We start from the raw sequence: 27665 nt of genomic DNA, 5'->3' as shown, positions 1-27665 counted from the left end.
ATTTTGAATCATCAGAGTCATCATTCTACTTCTAACAAAACTGTGGCAGTTCTAAAGAAAAACGAGGAAGAGTTATCAAGAGAGGGAAATGTCAGTCCTTATGTTATCTGGCTTGGAAAATGTGGGCACAGGCATGACAGCGCATCTAACCATAGGTAGTATTTTGCTTTTCAGAGGAAGTACAAATAGGTGACTTCAGCCTTCCAGGATAACATGCTGTTGTTTTCATAAGTCCTTGAAATTATTTGAACTAAATCCTACAAAAATTAGGAGTTCTGTTTTTTGGGGGGAAAATTCTCAAAGGCTTACCATATTGCTACTTTCCCTTTATTTTTGGAGTATTATTAAATGAATTGAAAATGTAATATTTCATTTCAAATTTGAGAACCTTTTGTAAGTTTTAGAGCTGGCTGTCATCTAAATCACGTAATTCATTGAGACCTAAGAATCAGCAGCTCTATTCTCAAAGTGTTGTGTCGAAATTCTCTTCATGATGTGCATTTGATACCCCGGCAGCATCAGGAGTGCTTTACTGATCACCAGTTCTTACCTGGATATCTCAGTGTTGGACTTGGCCTAATATGTTAGAATCATAGTGCCGGCAGTGATCTGACTGGTCTTCTGGGTCAGTTCTATCATTTTATACTTGGAGGCACTGAGTAAACAAATCAGGACTTGAAAAGATTCCTTATCTACCATATGAGAAACTAAAATTTTATCTTTAGCCCCTTGTTTCCTAACCCAATGTTTTCCACAGAGAATATTCTCAAATCTTTATTATAGTTCACATTTCATAACTGATATCATCTTTGATATCTACATGAAATAGAAAGTCCTGCATGGTAAAATTGAAAGTCATTCCATAATCCAAGGAAGTCCCCTTGTTAAACCACTGTGTCCTGCTGGTCTTTTTACATCTCACGGGCTTAGAATTCAAAGGATACCTGCATGTATCTGCTTTTTACAAATCTCTTCCAACACAAATGTTGTTTCAGTGAGATTCTAACTTATCTTTACAAAAACAAAAACAAAAACAGAGAAAAACAAATATCTTTGTGCATCAGAATCACTGCAAATATACTTTTGTAAAACTTTGCTTTATCCCTTGTCTAACCAATGGCTGTGAATGGTCTACTGCTATAATTGATGACCTGTGGTTGCTGTTAATTTACTGTATATGGGTGACATGGTTATTTTTCTGCTAAATTATTGTTTGTAGTCATTGCTTGTATTCCCATGACAAGTCTCTGCTTCTTAAAACTAAAATACGTATCTGTGTCTGTCCCTTTTACAGTAAGAAAAATACTAAAATACAGCATGCATGGCAGATGTTAAAAGCACTAGGTAAGGAACTACAAACTTGGAATATAGAGAGCATGAATTAGCCACTGATGTGGGATAATTACTTACTTGAATCCTAGGAAAAGCCACTGGAGCCAGATCCAGGTCAAGAATAGAAGAATAATAGCAGCCGGGAAGGAGAGCAGGAACCACGATCCAAAGTTGATGCAGTGACAGTCAGGGTAGCGTCTGTGAAAACAGGATAAATATCCAGGGCAAGAGGAACAAATGAAGTCCTTTTGGTTTGTCATTGGCAAGAAATGACAAAGCAGAAGTCTGTGTCTTTCCTGTGCTGTGGACCAACAAGAAAACCCTTCTTCCTCATTAAGAAAGTTGCTGGTTTCACTCCTTGTCTCCATCTTGGTTCTGTAACTGCATAATTATTACTGCATCTCACAAAAGCAAAAAGCGATTTGTTGCAACTTTCGCCTCCTTGTTTCAGTATCTAAAGTGCTTTTGGAAAAAAGAGAGAAGAAAAACTTTGCACGAAAGCAGATAGCTATTAAATGCACAAGTAAGGAGTGTGTGTGTGTGTGTGTGTGTGTGTGTGTGTGTGTGTGTGTGTGTGTGTTTAGTGTTACTGCTCAGGTCAGCACTGTAGCAGAGAGGAAAGATACGCAGGCCGACCGATGGGACTGACTGCTGCCGATTCACTAAGAGCTGGCTTCACTGGCACCTAGGGGAGACCTCACCCAGCCCAGGTTGTCTCTCATCTGTCCTCTTTCCTCCACCCTGAAACATTACAGCCATCCTCCCAAGAAAAAACAGTCCATTCTTTTCATAATTAGTTGGCATTTTAGGGCTCAGTTCAATTGTCTGTTCCAAACCAGAATGACAAGCATCTCTGTGAGGTCTGGTGTTTAGTGCAGTAGTAAAGGTGTTTCGTGGGATGTCTGCCTCTGGTAGGGATGCCTGGTTTGAAGTTCTGCCTCTGTTTCTGATACAGCAAGTGGGAAATGGTTTAAGTAATGGGGTCCATATCACCCACACAGGAGACCTGGATTGAGTTTTGGGCTCTGGTATAGTGTGGCCCGGTTCTAGCTGTAATTATGGAATGAACCAGCAGGTGGAAGATCACTTCTACCTCCCTGATCTGTTTCTGTCTTCCTTTCAATAAATAAATAAATAAATAGAAAAAACTTTAAAGTCCTGTGGGAAATATCAACTTTTCCTTTATTTCTCAGTTTTCAGAGTTATTTTCAAGTTATAAAACTCATGCAATAACTAAATTATGACAACAAGTATGTTTTTCGGCAACCTTCCATTCATTATTCTAAAGTGTAGTTTAAATACCAGATGAATTCTATGTAGTCATAATTTTTTTTATTATATCATGCAGAAATAAGCATTCATTTATTATTTGGAATAAAATTTTATATGCAAAGTGTTTAAACAACTCAATGCTGTCTTAAATTCACGGTATCCATTGGCCTTTAACCCACAGAAAAACTTACTCCAAATGGTTTCCTTACTTGGCTTATTAATTCTGATTTAGTCCTTTCTATCCTAGTGTATCTGATAACTGCATATTTTAAAGGATATCACATGAAACTTCTCAAACTTTTATTTAAACAGACATTTTGAAAGAGGATGCTTTTGTTGTCAGGCTACCGTATCAGTAGAAAAAAGGTGAAATATTAGACTTTTTTTTCTTACCCCAAACTGTGTGCCAGAAAGGGAAACGAGTAACACCTTTCTCTTCCTGCAGTTAACAAGATGGCTTTGCATTAAATGTGAGGCTGGATGAGAGAGGATGATTCTAAGGCACCTTCAGCATGGGGAACTTCAATACAAATTTGCAACCGGTTGTTTTACAACTTTTTGTTTGGTAAGAATAATTTTGACACAGCTTCCTGTGAATCAGTTGACTCCCTTTCTCAGATTAACATAAACACATTGTTCTCAACTAGTTTACCAGTCTTGCCTTGTTATGCAAGCCTAGGTAGCCCAACAGACAAGACACATTTATAGTTCAAGAAGAAGAAAGAACTAATACAAGGGAGATTTAAAAACTGAATGTTGATCTAACTCCAAAATTGGCAATGGCCAAATTTCTTCTATGGCATTTGTGAGAGGAGTCATTTCTGAGAAATATCTAGTGCTCATTTGTGCAGGTGTTCATGATAACTGTTGAAACTGGCAACAGCTGCCAACTGACTTGCATTATTCCTGGCTCATTAGAAAAGGGGATAGGCTAGGGAGACAGACTCTGAATTTAGGACAACTACAAATACTTTTCCACTCCTTGCTTTCTGAACCTGTAGTGCAATAGTTCTGGTTTACCGATGGTTTGATTTTCTTTGTTTCAGAAACACATGGTCAACAGCTGTCCAAAAATATTAAAAGTCTCCATCTTTGGTTCTCCTCTCTCTTTCTCATTTTCTCTTTTTTATATCTCATATCTATATAAGTACAACCAGATATGAATGTATGTGTGTATGTATATTTAAAGGTTTTTATTTATTTGATCAGCAGATTTACAGGTCATTCATCTGCTGGTTCACTTCTAAAAAGGCCACAATAGCCAGGGCAGGGCCAGGCATTCACATAAATTTTATTGGCTTTTATCGTTATGATTATTTTATTATTAGTTGTTATTCTGAAGGTACTTTATTAATTTTTATCAATGAATATAGACATAAAATGTAGAGCACATTAATGTTTGTGCTATTTGTAGCTTAAGGCGCCACTGGTGAGCCTCAGCTACGACTCCTTGGATAAAGGAAGGATTGTACATTGTTTTTTAACACAGAACTAGCAACTTGAGCGTGTTAGCCTTTGATAATGCAGCAATCTTACAAGTTGCTTTCTATGTCTAGCATTGAATACTATGACTTTAATCATCAGAGAGCTATGCTTTTGATAATCTTCCATTCTTTATTCAGAAGATAGTTTGTGTGTGGTTTCAATAATAGCTGCTATGTTCAATGATATTGATGAATCAAAGCTACTTTACTATGAAAGAAGCAATTATCCCTAGTAATGTGAGTGAAAAGAATAAAATAATGATTTACTCAGCCTTTATAAGCTTGCAACCATCAAGGATGGTTAGCTGTGTTCGATGTGAAGGAAGTTTATGACGTTGTAAAGGTGGGGTACGACAAGAGAGGAGGAAATGGTAGTTAAGGAAATGATTTAACAGAGTTCCGTATGGTAGAATATCTAAAAGCAGAACCAGGAGTTGGCTGCTTTGTAAGAGCAGTGTAAGACAGGGAATTGTGACATGCTCACTGGAAGAGCATCTCAGGAGAGGAAAAGGGGCCAGGAGAAACACCAAGTAAGCTGCAGCTTCCTAAACATCTCCACCATTGCTTCTAACGCGTCCTCGAGTAAGGCCATTCTTTCCCCCACCCTTTGCTTCCATCATTTCACACATCCATGTCCGTGTTATTACTGTTTCTGTCCTCAAAGGTAAAACTAAAATGACATCTCATTCTTGTTCCTTCCTTATTTTGTCAAACTTGACAAAAAATAAAAGTAGACATAAATGCGCTGTCTGCCCTTTCTGCTCTTCACTCCCTTTCTGTGAATTCTGCCCTGCCTTCCTCCCTCCACTGAACCAGCCCTCATGGAGGATGGATGAGAACCACAGGCCTTTCACCAGCCAGCAGCACTGTGCTCAGACTCCTCACTGCTTTCCTGTCTCTACACTTTGGCAATGCCAATCAATCTGCAGAATGCTGTTCTGAACTGTGCAAAATATGCAAAAATGACTCCATTCCCTCCCTAGAGGAAAAACTCTTACAGAGTTTTGGTACTCTTTTTGTGGTGTTTGCTTTCATTTGATCCTTAACTGCCAGCATTTACTTCTAAGGTTGCTCCAAGTTGTGTGGACAATTTTCTTCAGTGATCCAGTGATGCAGCACATAGCTACATTCCTCTCTTGAACACAAATGCTGCCTTGTTTCTAAGAAGCAAACTTTTTAAAGGACGCAGCCTTGAGTATCTGACATTAGTTTGATGCTTAATCCACTGAACTGAAGAACGGCTTCCTCAATTGAAGTAATAATAATCAACCTTTATTGAGCACAGGCTCTGCATTGTATACTGTTGTGAGTGCTGTTTATTTTACATAAAACTGAAAACACTGAGAAAGAGGAGAGATTGCTTTCCTAATTTATTTCTGGAAGGGTGGCTGGCTTGGAGAACTTGCATTATTTGTCCAGAATGATTTAACTGGTAAATAGAAAAGCTGAGATTTGAATACAGATATTTTAACCCTAGAGTCTGTTCTATCATCTATCTATCTATCTATCTATCTATCTAAACATATTATACATTATATATCATCTTTGCAGTAAGGATATATAGAATATGTTCTTAACATAATTAATGTAAATTATCTAGCAACCGCTTTTTGCATGTCACTTTACCTTCCCCTATATGTCAAAAAGTCAAAATTACTTTACAAACCTCTTGCTTGCACGTATGTAAGCTTTGTCTACACTTGTTTAATCATACTGCAGTAGCGCTACTCACACATTGAAATGCTCGGTAAAGATTAAGTTGGTGGAGGTCCCGGTGATCGTTGTCAGTCCACCAATGGTAGAAGAGTAAGTAATGCACAAACACATGAGCTTACACATCATGTGGTTCTTCTTTGTTCGATATTTGGTTCCTGTGCCTGCGGTCTGTTCAACAACAAAACCTTTATGAAAACAGCTGTAACTGTGGTCAAAATAAGAAGCAAGCACATTTGTGGCACTTCCCTCTCCCATAATCCATTCCGTGAAGCCCAGACTTCAGTGTGATAATATTTAGACCCTTGAACTTATGGAGTGAACTAGTATTAATTAGACCTTGAGGATAGGGTCCACATAATGGGGTTGATGTCTTTACAATAGAAGATGGTAGAGAGCTTGATTTCTTTGCCACGGAAAAACATATGAAGATGCTGAACACCTATAACCCATGAAAAGCTATCTCAACAGGTGCCGGCCCTGGTCAGCATGTTAATTATCAGACTGTTGCTCCTTTCAGTGGAGCTAATGCATCTTCCACCCGGCTACTTATGACACACGTGTGATCTCTGTATGTTATGCCCCATTTGGTCTCTTTATGCTGCACTCAATTTACCCTGACAAGAAGTCCTGTTAGAGAACATTGCCTTGCAAGTGATCGTTAACACCACTTCTCCCACATGGTCCCAGCATTTGGTAATATGAGACAGGCCCTTCGGTGATGCTGTCTGTATAAATATAGCTAACACTTCCATGGATAAGGAGATTCCAACATGACCTTTTCACTTTCTAATCTTATTGAGAGTGCTTCAAACCTGAACAACTTACTGCTTCAGTGTCTAGAGCAGACATCCAATTCTCCAAGCAAAGTGATGGTTTCTTCATATCTATTTCACTGTAACCAGTAGGAAACGCTTTCCTTTCTCCTCTCTGTTGATACCAGTGTGGTAAGAGGTTGGGGGAAATAGCTGACTTCTCTTATGTAGAGACAATTTTTTGGCCTCTTCATGTTCACCGTAAAGTTTAAGACCCTAAATTTACTACGGTAGCTTGTGTGACCCACATAAGCAGTATCCAAGGAAGTGGATAGTCTTATTATGACATTTTACAGATAGAGATCTCAGATAAGACACAGAGAGGTTAAGAAACAGCCACCTGTCACAGGGCCTGAAAATCATAGAGCCTGAAGCGTCACCGTCTGGCATCAGAGCTCAGACCTCGCGCCTGCGCCATTGCTTGTTGTCCTTGACAACATTTCCTTATCTCACCAAGTTCTGTCGGTCTTATCTGCATAAATATACTGAACTCTGCTCCATCTCCATTTCTGTCACCTTGGTTTAAGTCAATGTTATCTTTGCCCTGATTTACTGTAGCAATATCTTTATGAATCTGCATCAATTCTTGTGCGTTGCAGGCTGTCCATTCCATGCGGCATTTTAAAAATATTTAAAGGTATCTAAGAAATTTATGCCAATTCGTAGTCTCTTGTGTGATTGTGTATCCGTGCTTTAAGTAATAATATATTTGGATTTTTCTCCCTAAGGCTGGGGAATTTAAAAGAGGTCTGAAATAGGCAAGAATTTAGTGTACGGAGGTTATTAGAGTAACCCAGATGATAGTTTCTCTGTTCACTCATTTACTGGTGGATACTTAGAATCACGGTGCTCGGGGACTGTGAATACCACCACAGTGAACGTGGGAGTGCAGGCAATTGACTGGCAGGCTGATTTCACTACTTGTTTTTCCATGTACTTCTTGAAGCACCATTATATATCCAAGTGGATCTAATTGTGGCTCTATTTTTTTTTTTTTTTTTTGCTGTGGCTCTATTTTTAATGGTTTGAGGAACTTCTATGTGTTTGCCATAATGGCTCTGTCAATTTACATCCCCACCAACAATATACAAGGCTTCCTTTCACTGCCGGGCAAAGGGACACATGGCACTGTTGTGCATAGGTAAGCATGCTCTCTGTGGCACTTGACTGTGAGATCCCTTTGCAAAATCATGATAAGGAAGAAAAGCCACCATGTATGTGGGCATGGCATTTGGCATGGCAGGGTCAGGTGCTTGGAGTGTAATTTGCTTTAACTTTCTAATCAACTGAAAGGTCAGCCTCTTCAAATATCTATTCTTTGCCCCAAAGAAGTAAGTTTACAAATGTCTCCTTTTCACCTATATTTTCTACATAGAAGTAATTTTCATTTCCTTTCTAATGAATCTTTCCAACGAAAATGCCAGGCAAGTGAAATATTAAAATAGATTTAAAGAATCTGAGATGTAATATGACAACTGAAATCCAGGGCATAAGTGTTAAATACTTGACAGTAGGAAAAATTTCCAGCAAATGATACATAATTTAGACAATATTAAACTAAGTCTAAGAATTAAAATTAAATATAACAAAAAGGAACTTAAAATGTTCATGGAATATGAAATTAAGAGATAAATTTCTTTTGGCACAAGATTTATGGATACCCATGTTTACAAAAGGTCTTCAAAAAGTTCCTGAAATGTGAATATTCAGAAAATGTTTTGCACACATTTTCAAATGTTTTTTTTTTTGAAATAAATTTATTTTAAATTGTTTTCCAGGAACTTTCTGAAGTATCCTCATATATGTAATTTCTCATTGGCCTAATCACTTTCAAATGTATAATAAACAAAAAAAAAACCAAATTTCATACAAAAGCCAAATTTAGATATGTGTATGAATATCTGCCAGTCATCACAATGCATTGGTAAAGATGGAAGTGCAAACCAGTAGAGAAATCATTCCTTATGGATTACCAATTGTTGGTATCTACGTGAAGACTTTAACATATGCATTCACGTTACTACAGGTAAGTTGTTTATGTACATATGGATGTTTGAAAAGATATTAATAATTCAGGGCCAATTCTAATCCTGCAGAGCATGGTAACACTAACATTATTGCCAGTCAAACTCACGGTTCAATGGAAATGCTTTCAGGGTGAGGCAGGCGGTGAACAATTTGTGTCATTTTGTCAGTGAACATGAATTCTACACATGTGGGCTTAGTGTAATTTTGTGGAGTGAATGACTAGCTAGACCAGTTAAAGACATGTTTGTGAACCAAGGGGCAAAGGAGGAATGCAGTTGCAGATGGCATGGGCAGGATAAAACCTCTTGGGAAATCATGAGAAGTGGCACTGATGGAATCAGTCGGTGCACAGGAATTGTAAGAAGCAAGGGAGCTATCACAGCAAATTAATCTTCCAGAGGAAAGTTTCAGCCTGACACCCGGGACCTGAGCCTAGCCTGAGGAGGAGTTGGAATAATTATTTCATTTATGTGAAAGGAAGTAAGACCTTGATCCTGAGGACAGGTGGACATCAGATCATCACGCATGCTTTTATGAGTACAGGAGGAATTTGTTACGCACGTACATGCATGCGTATGTGTATTTTATCCCAAGAGCTTGGGAGACAAAAGAGGAACCCGAAAGCTAAAAAGACAACGAAAACAAGATGATGGGAGGCTCAGGGACAAAGTGACCAGGGAGCCAGTCACAATGGAGTGCACTAAAGACATTTTCATGGTAGCATTTTGAAGGGGAACAGACTTCTGGCATAAAGGGTATGGAATTCGTATTATTAAGTATGTCTTTTTAAGTGAAATTAAATATAAGCAATCATATAATTTAAAATTTTACAGTTCATACATATGTAGGGGTGTGTGTGTGTGTGTGCTTTGAAATAGGAAGGCCTAGTTGAAAAATGAATACTAACAAGGGTTATTTCTGATGATGAGATTAGAGATGCCTAGGTTTTGTGTCTTCTGCAGTTATAAGATGAATCCATAAATGAATCATCAACTCTTGATGGGATTGTAGGGATAACAGACAATTTTTCTAAAGAGCCTTGTGACATGGCTGTTTGTTGCAGATTAAAGCAAGAATTCGTGCATCTCAGTTCCCTTGTAGCTATGTTCTCCTGTATCATCATGCTTTTCCAGGACATAAAGTTTAAAAACTACCCATGAGCCTTTACTCTTAATTACACTTCATATAGATTTTACTACTATTGTAAACTGCCGTGTTTACTCAGTCCTGGTGCTGTCATGCGCGAGTTCGTCTGTGCATAGGTATGGCGGCTTAAGATTCTTTGGATATACTTTCCACATCCCCTTCCAAGGACCAGAACAAATGTTGACTAGCGCTTGACCAAAAGCAGAATCCTAGGACACCATCACACCCCTAACCAGGTTAGACATCCTTTAGGTCAGCTGTAACTCGCTACTGCCACCTGGTGGAGCTGATTCTCGATTTCGGAAAGTTACAGGTTTCCAACCTTTAGGGCTAAAAGATGCTCAAGTTAGTCATTATTGACAACATCTGCCTCCTCAAAGGGCTGTAGGATAACTTACTGTGTGGCATGAAGATGTAAAAGCCTGTGTTTATAATCCAACAATTTTAACAAGACGGTTGTAAAAGCACTGGTTCCCACAAGTCACGTTTGGCTTGTCCAAGATAGCCAGTTTAAACATCTTTCGGCTGGGGTCTGAATATTTATTTGGATTTATTTTAGCAATACTCATACCATGCTACGCCCTGATTTCTCAGTTGTAGGTATCACACAATTATTTTTTTCAACACCTTAGAGGCTGAGAATGCAGCCGTCTTTCACAGCTTCCTTCACTCAACATAACTCACAGGGTTAATGTCTCCATCCCCCTGTTAGGGTTGTATCTTAACTGTACTTACATTTAAGGACATTTTCTAGAGCTGCACTAACAGCTAAGAAATACACATTTTTCCTATCCTTTGTCAGAGTTAGAAAAACTCCCTTCCACTACAGCTTGGTTTTTTTTTTTTTAAACTTTTTTCAAGTTTTAATCTTCTTTTGGAACAGTTGGGTAATAGGACACATGACAAACACCAGCCATTTTACCACTGTGCATGTTTCCCAGCATCTCCTCTGCCAGCCCTCGCTACCTGTCCTAAATCCAGCCATGTTTTCTGTTGAGTTGCAAGGAGGATCTGACCTTAAGTCTGCTTTCATTTCATTGACACTTTGGCTGTGCATTCCTTCTAGGCTGAAAATCAATGTTGCTTGAAAACTTGCAGGCATTTTTTCCTGCAGTTGCTTCTGAATTTCCAATGCTGCTGTGGAGATGTGTTCAGCCATTCACATTTGTGATTCCTTTTAAGGCATCAGCTTTTCTACTTCCTTAAAAGATTGTATGAACTTTGTCCTCAGTATTCTGAAATCTCAGAGATTTCAGAGAAGATCTGTCCCATGCGGATCTGTTTCCTCCAATATGCCGGGACCCAGCAGGTCTTTGAATCATGAAAACTATATTTTTCCATTATGGAAATTTTCCTGAATTTTTGACGCGTCTTTCTATTCTGTTTTGTTGATTCTTTTCCTGAAAGTTCTACTATTGACTTACACTTATTTTTCATATTTTTTTCAACTGAATTTTCCACTTTAAAGGTATTTGGTTTGTTTATATAAATGCCATATGCATTTATGCATTCTGCAGTTTATCTTGTTTCTCTGCAAAAGGCACCTCATGTTGGTGGCTGCAGTGTTTACCTCTTTGAATACATTAATGGCATTTTCTGTTCTGGTATTTTCATCTCCTCAGTCTTTATTTCCTCTGTGTTGCTGTTTTCCTTTGCTTTGAGACTCTCTTCCGCACCTGAGGTTGTCTAGGAGGCTTGGGTTATCTGCTCATATAAAGGAGTAAAAGGTTGCCTGGCCTTTTGCACATGAATTCTAGGATTGTCTTTGAAATTCACAGTGTTTTCATCTGACTGGGCCTCTGCCTTTGCCTTCTTCCCTTCCTCCCTTCCTTCTTTCCTTCTCTGTTTTTAAGAAAATACTAAAGTCAGCAGGCTTTCATCTCTTGCTTTGTATTGAGAGCATCCTCCAGTGCAACACATTCTGACTGTCTTCTGTCTACTGATCCCTGGAGGATGCAGAACCGGCTGCTGGGACGCATGAGGTAATGTGTTTCAACACTCCACACCTGAACCTCCACTCCGCCCGCACCTGAGCTTCCGCTCAGCACCTGTTTGCTGCATGCCATCCTCTTACAGCCTGCAGCTGAGTCTGGATCTCTTTGTCTCATTTTACTGCTTCTACAAATCACACAAATCGAATCCATGTGGAGTTGAGAAAGCGCTGTTTGTTCTTGTGGTTAAGACAAGTTGTTTCTGAGTGCCTGCCTTTGATTTCCAACTTTAGCTTCCTGCTAATGTGCACTTTGAGAGACAGCAGTGATGAGTTCATTAATTCCTGCCACTGAGTTCCCAACTTTGTTTCCTGTCTGTTTGGGGCATTTGGGAAAGATGGACGATTATCTATGCATCTTTCTCCCAGTTTCTCTTATTTTGTTTTTAAAATTTGATTTTCAGCAGTAAGGACTTCCACCTCAAATGTAAACACCACCCAACTAAAAGAGGCAATTTGTTAAAGAATACTTTCCCTTTGATGAACTCTAAATTATATCAAATAAAATGAAAATAATTATTGCAGATTTTTCTCATTGAAAGCATACAGATTTTCTAATTTCTTGAATTTGAAAATGCCTGCAGGTTTTGAAATTGGATTAGCATAAAGTCTTGTGGAATCTCCAGACAATATTAGTGTTTGTAGGGAAAAGAAAGGCTGTTCTGGGCTGCTACAGTGATGTAGGGGGTCAATGCAGGAGTTAATCTAAGACCACCATCTGAAACTGGTTAGAATTCTGCTAATAAAAACAGGCTATCGAACCAGTTGAATGAAAACAAGAAATGGAAGCCATGGTGTGAGAACAGGATAATACCTCTGTGTATTGTCTTGGCTCATCCCCATCACCTGCACTCTAGCTGAAGGAGACAGTACTGATGCTCATTTCAGAACTTAACATAGTCATTTTACTGCACTAAATCCATAAGGATTCATCCAACCATTAGGCCACACCTTGACTTTGTCGAGTGAAAGCACTGATGAGGAACCAGTGACAAATTTTAAAATGTGTGCATGTCTAACTGCAGTTGTGATATAAATTCATGTGTGCTGGTCTAGAAAGAATCAAATGTAAAATACCTTTTCCACCTCCATCTTGCTCGAATTTTTTCCTGCATCATCATCACTGTATCTGAAAAATAAATTGACTTGATTTATAATTTCATTAAAATGTGATTGGAAAAATCCTCATTAAAATATCTGTATTCTTTACCCTGATTTTGCTTTCTCTTTCATCTCGTTTGTTTCATGCCCAATAGCAGATTCTGTAAAATAACAAATAAAAGAAAAATAATGTTAAATAAAGGTATCTTTAGGTATGTATTTATAGGGTTATGTGCATTACTGAAAAGTGAAAACAGAGTAATTCACTTTGAACTGACTTATTATTAATCTTAACGAAGTCTTTTACAAGCATGAATTTTCCCAACATGTTTTTAACTATATCATCAGAGCAGTTCACTAGAACCAAAAATTATTGCAGTGAAATGTGTTGCTACAGCCAAACAGAATGCAGAAATTAAAGATTTCTAGTGTTATATGGAAAGGACACTTCAGGAATGAATAATCTGGGTATCTATTGATACAGATAGAAGACATAGTTCCATCATACTGGCTGGAGAATAGGAAAGACATTCTTCCTTTATGCCAAAGAGTACAAATCCAATGCTTCATTTAAGGTTAGCTATTTGTCTAGTGTAGTTGTTTTGCTTAAATCTTGGGAACTATGGAAAGAGGAAGGTTGAATTTATACATTGCATGTGAAGCAAGTTCATTCAAAATAGAACTCGGAATTCTTGACTTAATACCTATTGTCCAAATGACTACACCCCATTGTGGCTATATCAACACATGATACCATCAATTTCCAGTCCGTGGTTGGTAGCTCCACTGAAATTAGTCATCTGGGTGGCCTCAGCTTCTGCTTCAGCATTGATGATCTGCTGTGCTACAGCCTCCACAATGGGCATCACCATGGCAGCAGTAGAGGTGTTGCTAAGCCACATAGACAAGAAGGCAGTACTGCTCATGAACCCCAATGTGAGCCTGCAATGAGAGAGCCTTTAGTGTGGGAGCTGTGCTCTCTAGCTTCCTTAACTCTGTCCTGTTGAAGTGAAGAAGCCATTGCTTGGAATTTGGCAATTACGTTTTTCAGCAGGTAGTAGGTTAAGTTTTCACTCAAGTAATGAACCCTGAGTACAAATTCATGGACAAGGTGTGGAAGCTTCTTTTTACCTCTTAGCCCTTCTACTTTAATAGATGGCGGGTAGGGAACAAAAAGGCTAACAGGATTTCAGAATTTCCTGCAGATTCTGTTGTTGACACTCTTTTGGATCTGACAATTTTCTTGTTGTCAAGAACAAGATATATTACACTGTTTTCTCTTATAGACAGAGTATTTGCTCTAGAGTGGTAGATTAAGCCACTGTGTGGGATGCCAGCATTCTCTTATGGGTACCGGTTTGAGTCCAGGGCATTGTTCCACTTCTGACATGGCTCCCTGCTAATGGGAAAGCAAAAAGTGGTGGGCCTGTGCTTGGGTCCTTGTATCCATGCGGGATACCTGAACTGAAATTCAGGCCACTGATTTTCACCTGTTTCATTCTTTTGAACTATCTGGAGAGTGAACCAGCAAACAGAAGTTATCTCCAAGAGTGTGTGTGTGTGTGTGTGTGTGTGTGTGTGTGTGTGCGCGCGCACACACAGCTTACTCTGTGTGTAACTTTCCCTTTCGTACCAAATCGTTTAAAAATGAAGTACCAACACAATTGCTTTATAAATGAAATTATAAACATGTAAATGCTAAGGTTAAATCAGGTTTAATGGATACATGCATAAGTATAAAAAATGTTTCAAATGTTCCTAAGACCACAGGATTTTAGGCCATAGCTGTAAACGTAAAAAAACAAACCTAGGAGAAAGTGTGGTCTCTTTGAGGTGAGAGACTAAAAACTGTACAGAAGCACATGTTTATTATAGTGCATTTTTGATCATTTCTGAATCCTTTTTACAATAGACTATGAGAACAAATCAATACTACAAGTTTTAAATTCAAAAACCAAAATGAAACTTTTTAGATGTTTATTTACAGATGCCCATTTAAGCAAGAAATGGCTCTTTAAAAAAAACTAGAAGCACTCCATTTAAGGCATAATCAATGTATGGAAAAATAGATTGAAATCAGATGAATTTTGAATACTGTAAACACCTTAAACTAGAAGTTGTTCATTGGCATGATGAACCAGGCCCCTGTCCTCTGTACAGTGCATTGCCCCGCGCCTGGGGCCAATGAGCAGACGGTCATAGAAAAGAGATACATTTTAATAAAATCTCAAGCTGCACTGGCCAACATTTGTAATATGAACTGTCTTCAATCCACATATATTGAAGTAATAAAGTTTATATAAAATTTAGTTCATCTATGCCACTGGATTTTTTTGTGTGTGTTTATCAGAGCAGTTTGTTCAGCAAATGATAAACACAGCTGTGGTGATGCCCTACAATAAATTATGTAATAGAAGTCAGTATATTTTATTTTTTTAAAAAATGAGAAAGGTCCGTGTAAGTCATTAAAGCAAAGTGTTATTCTACAAAAGATTACAACCCTCCGTTTTTTAAACCTAAATCCATTTCTTAACAAAAATTAGAATAAACTCAATTTTATATTACAATATTACATTACAACTAATACAACAAAAAATTTACTTTTAATGGTTAAAAATAGTAGTCAAATGAGTGAGTTCACATTCTTTATTGAAACCTCTTAACTGATTATTTAATTTTGCAACAGTTAATTTCAAACGGAAAACCTTTCGAGTTTCGCAAACATTTGTATTTTGTCGGTAATTTTTTTGTTTTGATTATTAACATCTTCTGTGTTGATGAAGCATGCTTTTAAACAGGTTTTGAGTGTGTACGGCCAAGTAAACATGGTAGGACTGAAGCCTGCTCTGAACTATGGTGTCTTATGTGTTGAGTTCAACACCTCTCTCATCTTTGAGTCCCAGGGTGACAGTATTGTGTGCTCTTACTCCAACCTTCCCGTAATTAGACCTGCAGTGAAAGGAAGTAGTTTTTTTTTTTAATCTGCCCATAATTCAAGAATACTTTATAGCACTTGAATATTTGCAAAGGAAAATCCCCGGATGTGCATTACTTATTTCGTTATTTGTTCTGAACAAAAATAATCTGTTCAGGATGTCAACTAGAAGCAGTAGGTACAGTCCTTACCATGCTGGGTTCACACCCACCATCATCACCATTCTCAGAGCAATCCTCTTGTGCAAATTCCACTTTTCTATTGATGTTGCTAAACAGATGACTCCAACTAGGAGCAGGTGAAAATCTTTGAAATAAGCAGATGCCACCTGAAATTACAATTACACTCAGGATTATTTGCATTGGGAGGCAGGGAGAGAAGGCATTGCGCAAGAAATTGTACTGCTGCTTCGAACTTTGACCTTCAGCAGAATATTTTCTGTTCGCGAGAAATGTAGATGTGTTTGAACACCAATTCGATTATGTTCTAGCTTCTGCCCCAGAGAGGGTTATGTCAAGACAAAAATATACGTATAGAAAAAAGAGTACGTAAGATATTGAGTTTTAAATATACGGATAACAGCAGGCAAGTATTTTCTACCCTTTAATTTTTCCACATATAAATTAGAGCTCATTTGATTATGGTGATAAATGAGATTTGGGAGTTTGAAATCGAGCACTGTGCTGTCAATATCTTCATCATAACCTTAATAGGTTATTATTTCAGAGTAATTCCTTTTTTTTAAAAAAGAATTTTTTTCAAAATCATTTATTCTAAAACAAATAATTGTTTTCAGCTTAACCTATCCAGAGACCAGGACAATGTCCCAACACTTCCAGCAATCTCTTACAGCAATTTCTCCAAAGGCTACTTTGAAATGTTAGGTAAAATCACTTCTTGGCCTTTTGGCTAAGATCAAGTGAAATGTTAAATGCACCCTTTTTTTAAAAGAATCTTGTTATCACTTTATCTTAGAAAATAAAGCTTTCTCAATGCTAAAAATGTCTTATTTGCAGGCTTTACCAGAATCTTTACATAATAATTCACATTATCATCTCTAGAGTGGAGTACAGCAAACTGCCTATTTTTCAGACTTAATGATACAAACTTTGGCTTGTAGAAGTTTTTAGGCAGAGCACGTCATGTGACTGGCATTTAATAGTATTGGCTTTGGGGAATGCTCAGTTGAAGGGAGTCACAAGTTGCACGAAAGGCTTGTAAGAAAAAATACTCTATTGAAAAAGCAAATAAGGTAGGAGAAATGAAAGAGTTGGAATAAAACTATTCTATTCTCCAAGACTTCAGAGGAAAAGGGAAATCAATTCTGAGAATGATTTTGCTATTCAGTTATAACTACACTTTTAACATAGCTTATCAAGCTTGACTTGGCTTTGATAAATGATAAAAATTGATAATTCCCTTGAATTAACAGCAGTCCATTGGACCCCTTCTTTATGCTTTACAAAATGTCAATTGTTCCTCATTATTTATATTTCTCTCTTTGTATTTGAAAGTAATTAAGAGATAATACTTTTATAACATGCATTCTTCTATTTATCAGTTTTTCCAGCACTGAAATAGCATTTATGATGCTCAAAAATGTTACAGGAACACAGACATGCTCTTCCATTTTTGCCTTTAATTCTCAAACCTCTGGCTTTCATTTAAAGGGTTTTGCTCTTTTTCTGAGTTCTGTTTCCCTTCTTCTGGAAAGTCTCATCATGTAAGGCTTGCTTTGTTGTGACCTGTCTTACCATTATGCTCCACACTCCGTGAGAAGAGGGACGGTTGTACAATTCCTTATTTGGTGTCCAGTGCGGTTTGACACAGAGGGAAGAATCACTTTGCATTGATTTCCTAGTGTTTTCAGCCTTGTGAATAATTTTAATTTTGCTTTGTTCTATTCCTGCCTCTGATTTTTTTCTACTACACATATGTTAAAAATAGTTCTCCCTGCCCTTCTCTTGCATGCTGGTATTCTACCAGGAACCTCAGTTTTTAATGACTTCTGAAGGCACCATGGTCTTTATATCCAGACGGATACTTTTATTTTTATTTCCAGGCAGAGCTTCCCATTTAAATTTTGCATAGACACAACTGAAGTCATTCAAAATGAACACTCTTACCCTTTCACTACCCATTCTTCAAATGTGTTCTTCCCTTTGCCCCTCTTTTCTAGGAAATGCAATATCTATGTGTTCACTGGTTCAAACCAGACATCTGAGGGCACGTACAGGGCAAGGACTTTAGCCACTAAGCTACCACACTGGACCCTTAAATAACTCTCATTAATGGTCCCAAAGTACAAGAATGGTTATGCAAAGGAGACACCAGAAAATACAACATGGAAGGGCAGATTAACTCTGGTACTATGTGGCAATATTGCAGAATGGGCAGGGAAAAGTGTAGTGCAAATGAAATTTTATACTCTGCAGTATCGGGCATCATCTTTGTGCCTTAAAGTATGCTTTTTGTGGGTCCTGGCAGTAGCCTAGTGGTTAAAATTCTCTCCTTGCATGCAGTGGGATCTCATGTGGATGCCAGTTCTAATCCCGGCAACCCTATTTCCCATCCAACTCCCTGCTGGTGACCTGGGAAAGCAGTCCAGGACAGCCCAAAGTCTTAAGACCCTGCACCCACGTGGGAGACCCAGAAGTAGTTCCTGGCTCCTGGCTTCAGATCAGTTCAGCTCTGGCCGTCGTGTGGCCTCTTGGAGAGCGGATCAGCAGACAGATCTTGGTGTCTCCTCTCTGACTTTCCAATAAAAACAAATAAATCTTTAGAAAAAAAAAAGAATATGCCCTTTGTGGATGGGGAATGGGGATTATTGTATCAGCAGGTGAACAAATAGACAGAACTCCAGGAATATCAGAAGTTCTAATCCTTTATTGAAGGGGCTCCTGTTTTCTGTTTTCTTCTAAAGTACATTGTGTGGTTTTCGTCAGAGTCGGTGTTTTGTAGAACATTACCCAGAAGCATATGTGTTCATAGCCCACTTGTCCAAGAGATAATGAACGAAAGGTGTTATTATACTGATTAATGTAACTTTCTGAGGCAAAATTGACATGTCAATTAAAATCCCTAGTAAAATCTTAAATCTGTTTGCAAGATTAGGATCACTATCAATGATATTTCTGTCTCAAATGGACTTAAAAAAAAAAGAAAAAAAAAGACTGCTGCAATCAGAGAACCTGCGTTCACTCTTGGGTATGTAACTTACCAGTTGAATGACCTTTCTACACATCAATAAAAAGTTGTAAAAATTAAATAGTGCCTCACATCAACTTTGTGAGTTAAATCACATGTTATTTTTAGAAAGTGGTTTGCTAGTTGTATGATTTGCTGACATTATTTTGCTGAATCCAATAGTAAATTTCTTGATGATGATACAGAGAGACACAGAAAGACTGACAAATATTTTCCGTTCATTGATTCACTCCCCAAGTGCCTGAGACAACCAGAGCTGAGCCAAGCCAAAGCCAGGAGCCAGGAATCAGGAACCAGAATCCAGGTTTCCTACAGGAGTAACCGAGACCCAGCTGCTTAGCCACCATCTTCTGCCTCTCCACATCTGCATTAGAAGGAAGTTGAAATCAAGACTTGAATCCAGGCGCTGTGATGTGGGATGAGGGAGGCTTAGCAGGTGTCCTTCCTACTAGATCAAACGCTTTCCTACAATGGTCAGTGTCTAACTTCCCATGTTACCTGACTTACTGACAGATTTGACATGCATGTTCGCAGTCCATTCTTAACATACTTACTGTCTTGAATCCCACGCCCTGCTTGATTTCCTCCTCAACTGTCTTTTCTTCTTAACTCCTACCTCAAGTATTTTCTCCCTTCCTCTGGATGTGTTTATCCTGAACTTAGTTCTTTGTTCTTTTGGCTTTTCTGTCCTAACTTTCCTCTTTAAGTGATGTCATCAACTCTTGATGTTTTAAATGCCATCTTTCAGGCTTATGTTCCTAAGTTAGCATTTTTTTTTCTGATAACTCTGAATTTGTATGTATCCAATTGCTTACCCAACATCTTCAGTTAGGTGTGTAACAGGTATTTCGCACCTGTGTGTTCAACTTTGAACTCCAGGTGTCAGTTCCTTCCTACTGACTATTCCTGTAATCTGTTCCATTTCACTTGATAGCTCAACTCCGTTCTTCTAGTTGTCAGGTCCAAAAGTCATGAAGCATTCTGGACTCTTCATCTTCTGATCATAAACCATATACAATCACTTATGAACATGTGGTGGTTTTCTCCTTAAAATGTATCAATCACATGTTCGTGGATTGAATCACTGTGGATTCTCATCTAGATAACTTTGCCCTGTCTTTCCTCTTACCTTGTTTCTCAATACCAGCCACTACCTTATCTTATAAAAGCAAAATCAGAATAAAGATTTAAAATCTTGCAATATTCTACTCTGTTCACACATGGTCAGTCGCTCCACACTTCACTTTCTGATATTCTCTCATTCTCCTCTTCACTCATTTCCTTGAGATCTTTGTCCTGGGGTTCCCCCTCTTCTTCAGTGATCATTCCCCAAATATTCAAATGACTGCTCCCTTGTGACATACAGGTGTGTCTTGGCAATTTTTATAAACCCAGGTCTTCATGGGTACCTTTCTCCTCCTGTTGTCACCCAAAACAGTTTGCTATAGAAATGCAGTGTGATTCCAAAGAACCTTACTTCCACCTCTGCCTCTTGAAAAGTCAATTTTATTGTTATTAAGTTATGGGAGACAAATATGTAATGACTTAACTTCACTATTTCTGGAGACAGAATTATCCAAGTCAGTAAGACAGGCATTAGCAATGCTACATGATATTGCTATGAATATTCATTATTTTTATTTGAAAGGCAGAGTGACAGAGAAAGAATGGAGGAAACAAAGACAGTAAGAGATTTTTCCATGTGCTGGTTCACTCCCAATGCTTGTAGCAGTCAGGGCTGGGCCAACCTGAAACAAGGAGCCAGGAAACCCTTTTGAGTCTCCAACATAGGTGAAATAGAAGCAGGCACGTGGGCTTTCACTTTTCCTTCCCACAATGCATGTTCATAGGAAGCTGGGTCAAAAATGACAATAGGATTGGACCCAAGCATTCTGATGCAAGACATGCCCCAAGTAGTGACTTTACCTTGTATCAAAAACACCAACCCCTTGATATCTCATTTGTGAGGAGTTTTTAAATCCTTTTTTAAATCCCTTTGATTGACAGTCATAGGATACTGATGCATGTAGCCAATGGCTTCATGTATAGTCCTATTCCATGGGGGAGTAAGGCATCCGAGGATCTGAGAACAGACCTGGTCATGCTCGCTTACAAATCTGCGGTGACAAGAATGAAGAGTCTGGATAAGCAGGAAAGGAGAAATGCAGTAAGAAATGACTGGTAATCTGCAGGTCTAGATAAAGAAGGAAACAGCTCCCCCCAACAAGAAAGATTATAAAAGGACAAAAGAAAAAAAAGAATATCCACTCACATTAAAGACAGCCGAACCCCTAAGAGAGCAACGCTGTGCTCAGGCAGAAGGCACAAGTCCAAAGAATGTGACTTCTCTCCTGACCAGGTGTCAGCCATGGTTCTGGCATTTGTTGTTTTCTAGATGGCTGGAAACCACAAGGAGATAGAGATTCTGGTTTCAATGCATTTCATGCTCCTAGTGGAATCCATTTTCTTCAGATGGGTACCCTTGGATTGTATCAAGGTAAGAAATGGCTCCCAGCAGGAACAATCTCGTCTCAGCAAGAACAAAATGGAAATATGTGTGGAACCTAATTTGGCTTTATCTTTTGAAATGGCAGGTTTCTGGAAAAGAAAATAGGGAAGCCTTTTTCTTCATTTAAAACAGAAATTGTTTTTTTCAGTGCTGTGGAATTAAATTTCACGGACAGAAGAAGCTCACACAGGGTGTGACTGGGGTGCCCCTGTTGCTGGGAGGGAGGCGCTTTTCCTGGATGTCAGCAAGAGAAGATTGGACCCTGATTTCTCCTACAGACTCCTGTGATGCAGAAAGGCACGGTCTGTCATTATTCCTGAAGATGAGCACAAGCAAATCCCAGGGTGGGAGGCCAGAGGACTCATTGTGGGAGGCTTATTTACAGGATTATTCCTGCCTTTCCAGGCTACTTCTGGCTGCTGGTGTTTGGGGCCCTGCTTCAATTGCTGCTTGCAATGTCTACAACTTGTAGTCCTGGTTTAAGTCCTGGTTCTGTTCTCCATCCCAGCTAATGTATACCTTGGGAGACAGCAGCTGATGGCTCAAACACCTCTGTCTCTGGTACCCATAAAGGAAACCCAAATTGAATTCTCAGCTCCCAGCTTCAGCCTGCCCCAGCCCTAGCTTTTGTGAACGCTTAGGGAGTGAACCAGCACATGGAGAAACAGCTATTGGTCTGTTTATTGGCCTTTAAAAGAAATAAAATGAATAAACAAATTTTTTTAAATATAGAAGCAATTCTCTCAATAGAAATAAAATGAATAAACAAATCTTTAAAAAGAAAGATAGAAGCAATTTTCTCAACAGATATCTCAACACAACGTACAGGATCTAATGGTAAGAAATATTTACAGAACTTACCTTTGTAGAAGACATGATCCCAAATAGAGGGAACATTAAACCTGGCAAGAAGGCGGTCACTGAGAGAGGCAGAGCCTCTGTGATCCAAAATATGGCCACAACAAAGAGCGTGTAGGCACATTCTGATTCCTAGAAGGAAGAGAGGGAGACCAGAAGGAGAGCTGATGAGGCTGGGGAGATTACTACTCAAATCCCATCCGCGTTTGCTGAATGGAAGCAAGATGTTCTCTGTGTGTTTTTGAGTTTCCAGTAAATGGTCATGTCTTGTGGATTCTAAGAACCAATATTTAATAAGCATGAAAATACAAAAACAGGAAAAATGTCCATAAGTTAGTTTTCCTTCACATTAATGCTTCTCTTGGTATATTTAAGCTTCAACTGACCTACACAGCACTGCTGGAGGACAGAAGTAGTCTGCGTATAGCCATTTTTCTGGGGCAGAGCAACTGCCTTTAATTTTCTGTAACTTTAAAAAATTTGAATTGTACAGCTTTCAGTGGTATGCTACTTTTCAACACATATACACAGCATAAATTGATCATATTGAGAATTAACCATTCTGTCTCCTTATCTTTGTGAATGGAGCCTATTGGTTCTTCTCTTCCAGCTATTTTTATAGCATATGATTCATCACATAGTCTCCCCACCATCCTGCCAGAATCCGTTATATTCACCTGACTGTATGTTTACATTGCTTGGGGCCTGGGTGGATGGGACGTGTGCTTTCCCACCTTCTCCCTTCCTAACTGAAAGCAGGATATGTCTACTTAGGGAAAATTTTGGCTGTAGTTTGTCTCAAGGAAAAGGCAGTATTAAATGATATGACGCATGTGAGTTCGAATATAATCTCGAAGGAACATGAACGGAAAACCAAACGGCCATCTTCGCTGCTTTATGAAGACAGGAGTTGCTGGGGATACACAGTGACTCAATAAGAGTCCTTTGGTACAATATGCTACAATGCTTAGCATAAAACTGTGCTTCAAACAGGGCATCATAAATAAGGGGTTGAAATATGCTGTTATATTTGATTTACAAAGATAAGTTTGATATGAAATTATTTGGAAATTATTTGGTGTATGCTAGGTGTTCAGTAAAGGTTAGCATTAACCTCATAGCTTTGTCTTGCTTCCACACTAATTATCCTGCAAATGCTGAGTTGCATTTCAAAAATTTACAAAAACTTTTGGGTCTAATGAGGTCTTTTGTTTAAAAATATGTAATTTCTAGTTGCCCCACTCTGGGGTTCGCCTGATTCAAGCTGAGTCCTGTGGAGTTCGTGTTTCATTCTCTATGTCCTCACTGCTCCCCAAGAGATCCTTAATATGCCAGGATTATCTTTTTAAAGAAGAACAAGGTCATTTGTTTCTAAGATTTTTTTATTTTTATTTATTGGAAAGTCAGATATACAGAGAGGAGGAGAGACAGAGAGGAAGATCTTCCATCAGCTGACCCACTCCCCAAGTGGCTGGACGGCTGGTGCTCAGCCGATCCAAAGCCAGGAGCCCAGAGCCTCCTCTAGGTCTCCCATGCGTGTACAGGGTCCCAAGGCTTTGGAACATCCTCTACTGCTTTCCCAGGCCACAAGCAGGGAGCTGGATGGGAAGTGGAGCAGCCAGGACATGAACTGGCACCCATATGGGATTCCAGTGCATGCAAGGTGAGGACTTCAGCCACTAGGCTACCGCGCTGGGCCCAAGTAAAGGCATTTTGATGTTGACAGTTTTACACAGTCTGCCTCCTAACAAACAATAAAACAGCCCGACAAAGCTTAACTTTGACCACATATAACTAAACGTCCCCAGAGAGAATTAGGGAATTTAAGATGCAGGTGTATAAGAAGGCTGCACACCACATCTCCACATAAGGACCACTCGAGAATCCCAACGTTTAGCCCGGACTCTATTTTACCATATTCGTAAGAACCCTTTTATTGATCCACTGCTTTGCTTCAGTCATGCTCCCCGTTCCATTCCCCTGTGGTTTTTACCTTTCAAATCTGCTCTTCCACCTATAACCTGCATCTCCATCGCATGCAGGGCTGTTCCACAACCAAATGCTTTTCCAAGGATCCATTTGACTTTGTCACTCCCTTGCATCAGGCCAGAGTCAAAGGCAAGCCACCCTGTTCACGATGTGCCGCCCCACTTTGAAAGAGTTCAGTAAAGCATCAAATCTATGTGCTGGCTAATTCCAGACATCACACATAACCAGCCTTAAGTACTAGAATCCGTGTTCAACATGTGTCTAGTCTAGCAGGGTAGTCATAATCTAGTCTGAACTGGGGAGACAGAATAAAAAATAACATTTCAAATACTAGGACCTGCCTGGGCCTCTTTCTCATTTTAACCTGACCAGCTCTGACTTTAACTAATCCAGTTAAGGGCTGTCAGCTGTTTATGGAAAACAATTCCAAATCCTCGTGTTTCGCTCAGGGCTACCTTCACTGGGTGAGTAGACTTTCCTCTACATAGTTTTGTTTGTGTTTTGTTCTTAAACCAACTCCAATTTCCAGTCATCTTCTAACAGCTTCTTAATGTTTGGGTTCTGATCTCACCTTCTCATCAGGTGACTTTTTCTGAGTTTGAACGTACAATGTTTAGTTAGCCAGGCGACGTGCCAGTAAGCCCCTAGTTCCTTCAAGAGTGTGTCAGACTTCTTTTTTGTCATTTCCTCACCAACACGTGTTATCCTTTGTCTTTTTGTGATGTTTCTTTCCACCAGGGTTAGATGTTGCTTTGTCGTTTCAGCTTACAGCTCTATAATGACGTATTGGCTACTCATATTCATGTGAGAAATGAATATCCAACTTTTGCCCATTTTAAAGTTAGTTTGCTTTCTTGCTATTTAATTGTTTGAGTTACTTACAATATGTTTTGAAATTAACCTTCTAGATTGTATAAATTATATTTTCTTACATTTGGCAGATTGTCTTTTTAGATTTTGATAGTTTCTTTTGTGTTCTAGAAGCTCTTTTAGTTTGCTATAATTTCATTTACCTATTTTTGCTTTTGTTGCTTGGGTTTTTGTGTCATATCCAAAACAATTATTGTCCAAGAACATGGGAATTTTCTATCTGTTTTCATCTTGTAGCTTCAAGGTCTTGGGTCTTACACTTAAGCCTTTCAACGATTCTCAGTTGACTTTTACATATGGCATGAGAGAAGGACCTAATTTTATGCTTCTCAGTGAAGATATCCAATTTTCCCATTCCTGCTAATTGAAGAAACCATCTTTTCCTCATTGTATGTTCTTGGTGCTTTTGTTGAAAATCAGTTGATTGTAAAACGTGTGTGGCTTTATTTCAGGGATTTCTGTTTTGCTCCCTTGGCCTATTTGTTTTTATGGCAAAACCATATTGATTTGGTTATCATAGGTTTGTAGTAGACCTTGAAATTAGGTGATATGATGCTTCCAGCAGAGTTCTTTTGGTCCTAGATTGTTCTGTTTAGCTTGAGGCCTTTATGAATGAACATGAATGCTAAGATTTTAAAATGTTCTTTCATGAATAAGAAGAAATATTTCCAATCAGGACGGTGTTGGTTTGCTTCTGTGCTGTAAGATATCCTCATATTATCAGCCCCTTTCATTCATCATTGGCTGATAAATTGTATAAACTTCCTATTGATGGATTTACCCCAGTGACACTTTCTAACTTCAATTTGTTTTCTTTATTATATAATCTTTCTGGGTCAGGCTTAAAGTTTTTGGCAGGACAATCATTCTTTCCTTTTGAAAAAGTTTGCCCTACATGTTGTATTGGTTGCCTGACAATGAAGACTAATAGGGTCACTTACTTCCTCACTCCAAGTTCCTAACTGCTGCAGGGTCTATGCTGCGAAAGAGAACTGGCTAAACCACCCCAATCATGTTTCCATTCTTACTTCTACTGCTGGCCCATTCTCCTCTTTAAACAATCAAAGCCAGTAGAGCTAAAAAAGGCTTGCCGATGGAGGAGGTGGGTGGGGAGGGGTAGTAGTGGTGGAAAGGGCGTGGTTATAGAAACATTTTTTTGTCCTACCTAAAGCTGCCAGTCACCTTTCCTGCTTAGAAAATTAGTCCTCTGCCCCATCATAAGGCCAGTACCCTGATAAAGAGATAGCTGACACAAAGTAATCAGCATCTTTGATCCCATCTGAAACGATTGACATGTTTGATGCAATGATGTTGCCCTAAGAAGGGCTCTATGCAATGAAAAACATGGCCTTGTCTAGGAGCTGTGTGTTAGTAATACTGAACCAAGGATGGGGTCTTGCAGTTGTCAAGACAGGATCATAGGACTGTACAAGATCAGACATGGTAGGGGACAATCTCATAGATTTGTGAGCGGTCATGTCTTCAGAATCTTCTGGAATACCAGTGAAATGAAGAGATGGGTATTACAGTTTCTAATACCCATCTAATCACCATTTCTAATCACCATTTCTTCATGGCTTTGTCCCACCTACCTTTCTGGGCCATCCCTGTGAACTTCACCAACAAGCCTTGCTGTACGTTGCCCACCCATCTTAGCAGAGCCCTGGTGGTGTTTTGTGTTTTCCCCAGCAAGCTGCTGAGAGGACTCTGCCTGCTGCTCAGCAGGGAGGAAGCTTAATTTCAAATCCTCTGCCCTCTACCTGGGAGGTTATACCCCTACTCCATCCTTATCCCCATCTCTCCTGCCCCATCCTGTCATCCCTAAAATAAATAATAATAATAGATCTTTATTAGTAACTGAAATGGATATAGCATTCCTTGGTATGACTTGTTATTACTTATTATTATCTCATCTTTTTTCTGCTGGTAGCTATTTCGGTCATTCCTTCTACCCTCAAATTATAAGATTGAGAACTGCATCTCTACTTCCATATAAATATAGGAAAGAAATTTTCCATGCCAGAATAGAAAATTGTGAAATTTCCAAGTGGAAGGAATCCATTTGAATCTGACCAGATCTTTCCTATTTGCTACCCAAAGAGTTGCACTAGTTTATAATGGCATTAGCAATCTAGAAAAGCCCCTCTTTCTCTTTTGCCACCATTTGAAAATGAGGTCTTGAGGCCTGTTTTGTGCTACAGCATGTGATGTCATTGGTTTTAGTGTTAGCTTCCTCTACTACACAGAGCCAGTTCAAGTCCCAGCAGCTCCACTTGCAAGCCAACTTTCTGCTCATGTCTCCAGAAAAGCAGCAGAACACAGCCCACATAGTTGGGCTCCTGCCACCGATATGGGAGGCCCACACGGATTTCCTGGCTGCCAGTTGCAGTCTGACCAAGCCCACGTTGTTGTAAAC

The 27665-nt window shown here is 39.0% G+C and overlaps 1 protein-coding gene across 1 annotated transcript in view; it reads right to left on the bottom strand.

Annotated features, from left to right (window-relative positions):
* Positions 1-27665, bottom strand: part of SLC13A1 (solute carrier family 13 member 1) — a 62070-nt gene that overhangs the window by 19382 nt on the left and 15023 nt on the right. Inside the window, exons 2-8 of the mRNA XM_041001919.1 lie at positions 22394-22522; positions 16008-16144; positions 13636-13823; positions 12991-13042; positions 12858-12909; positions 5821-5972; positions 1411-1530 (exon numbers count right to left, since the gene is read on the bottom strand). Coding sequence (XP_040857853.1) covers positions 1411-1530; positions 5821-5972; positions 12858-12909; positions 12991-13042; positions 13636-13823; positions 16008-16144; positions 22394-22522 — 830 coding nt within the window. The remainder of the gene's footprint in view (positions 1-1410; positions 1531-5820; positions 5973-12857; positions 12910-12990; positions 13043-13635; positions 13824-16007; positions 16145-22393; positions 22523-27665) is intronic.

The sequence above is a fragment of the Ochotona curzoniae genome, unplaced genomic scaffold (assembly GCF_017591425.1).
Source record: "Ochotona curzoniae isolate NIBS_2020 unplaced genomic scaffold, NIBS_Ocur_1.0 scaffold_2476, whole genome shotgun sequence".
NCBI lineage: Eukaryota > Metazoa > Chordata > Mammalia > Lagomorpha > Ochotonidae > Ochotona > Ochotona curzoniae.
Note: the sequence above shows the minus strand (reverse complement) of the source record. Positions and strands in the feature narration are given on the sequence as shown.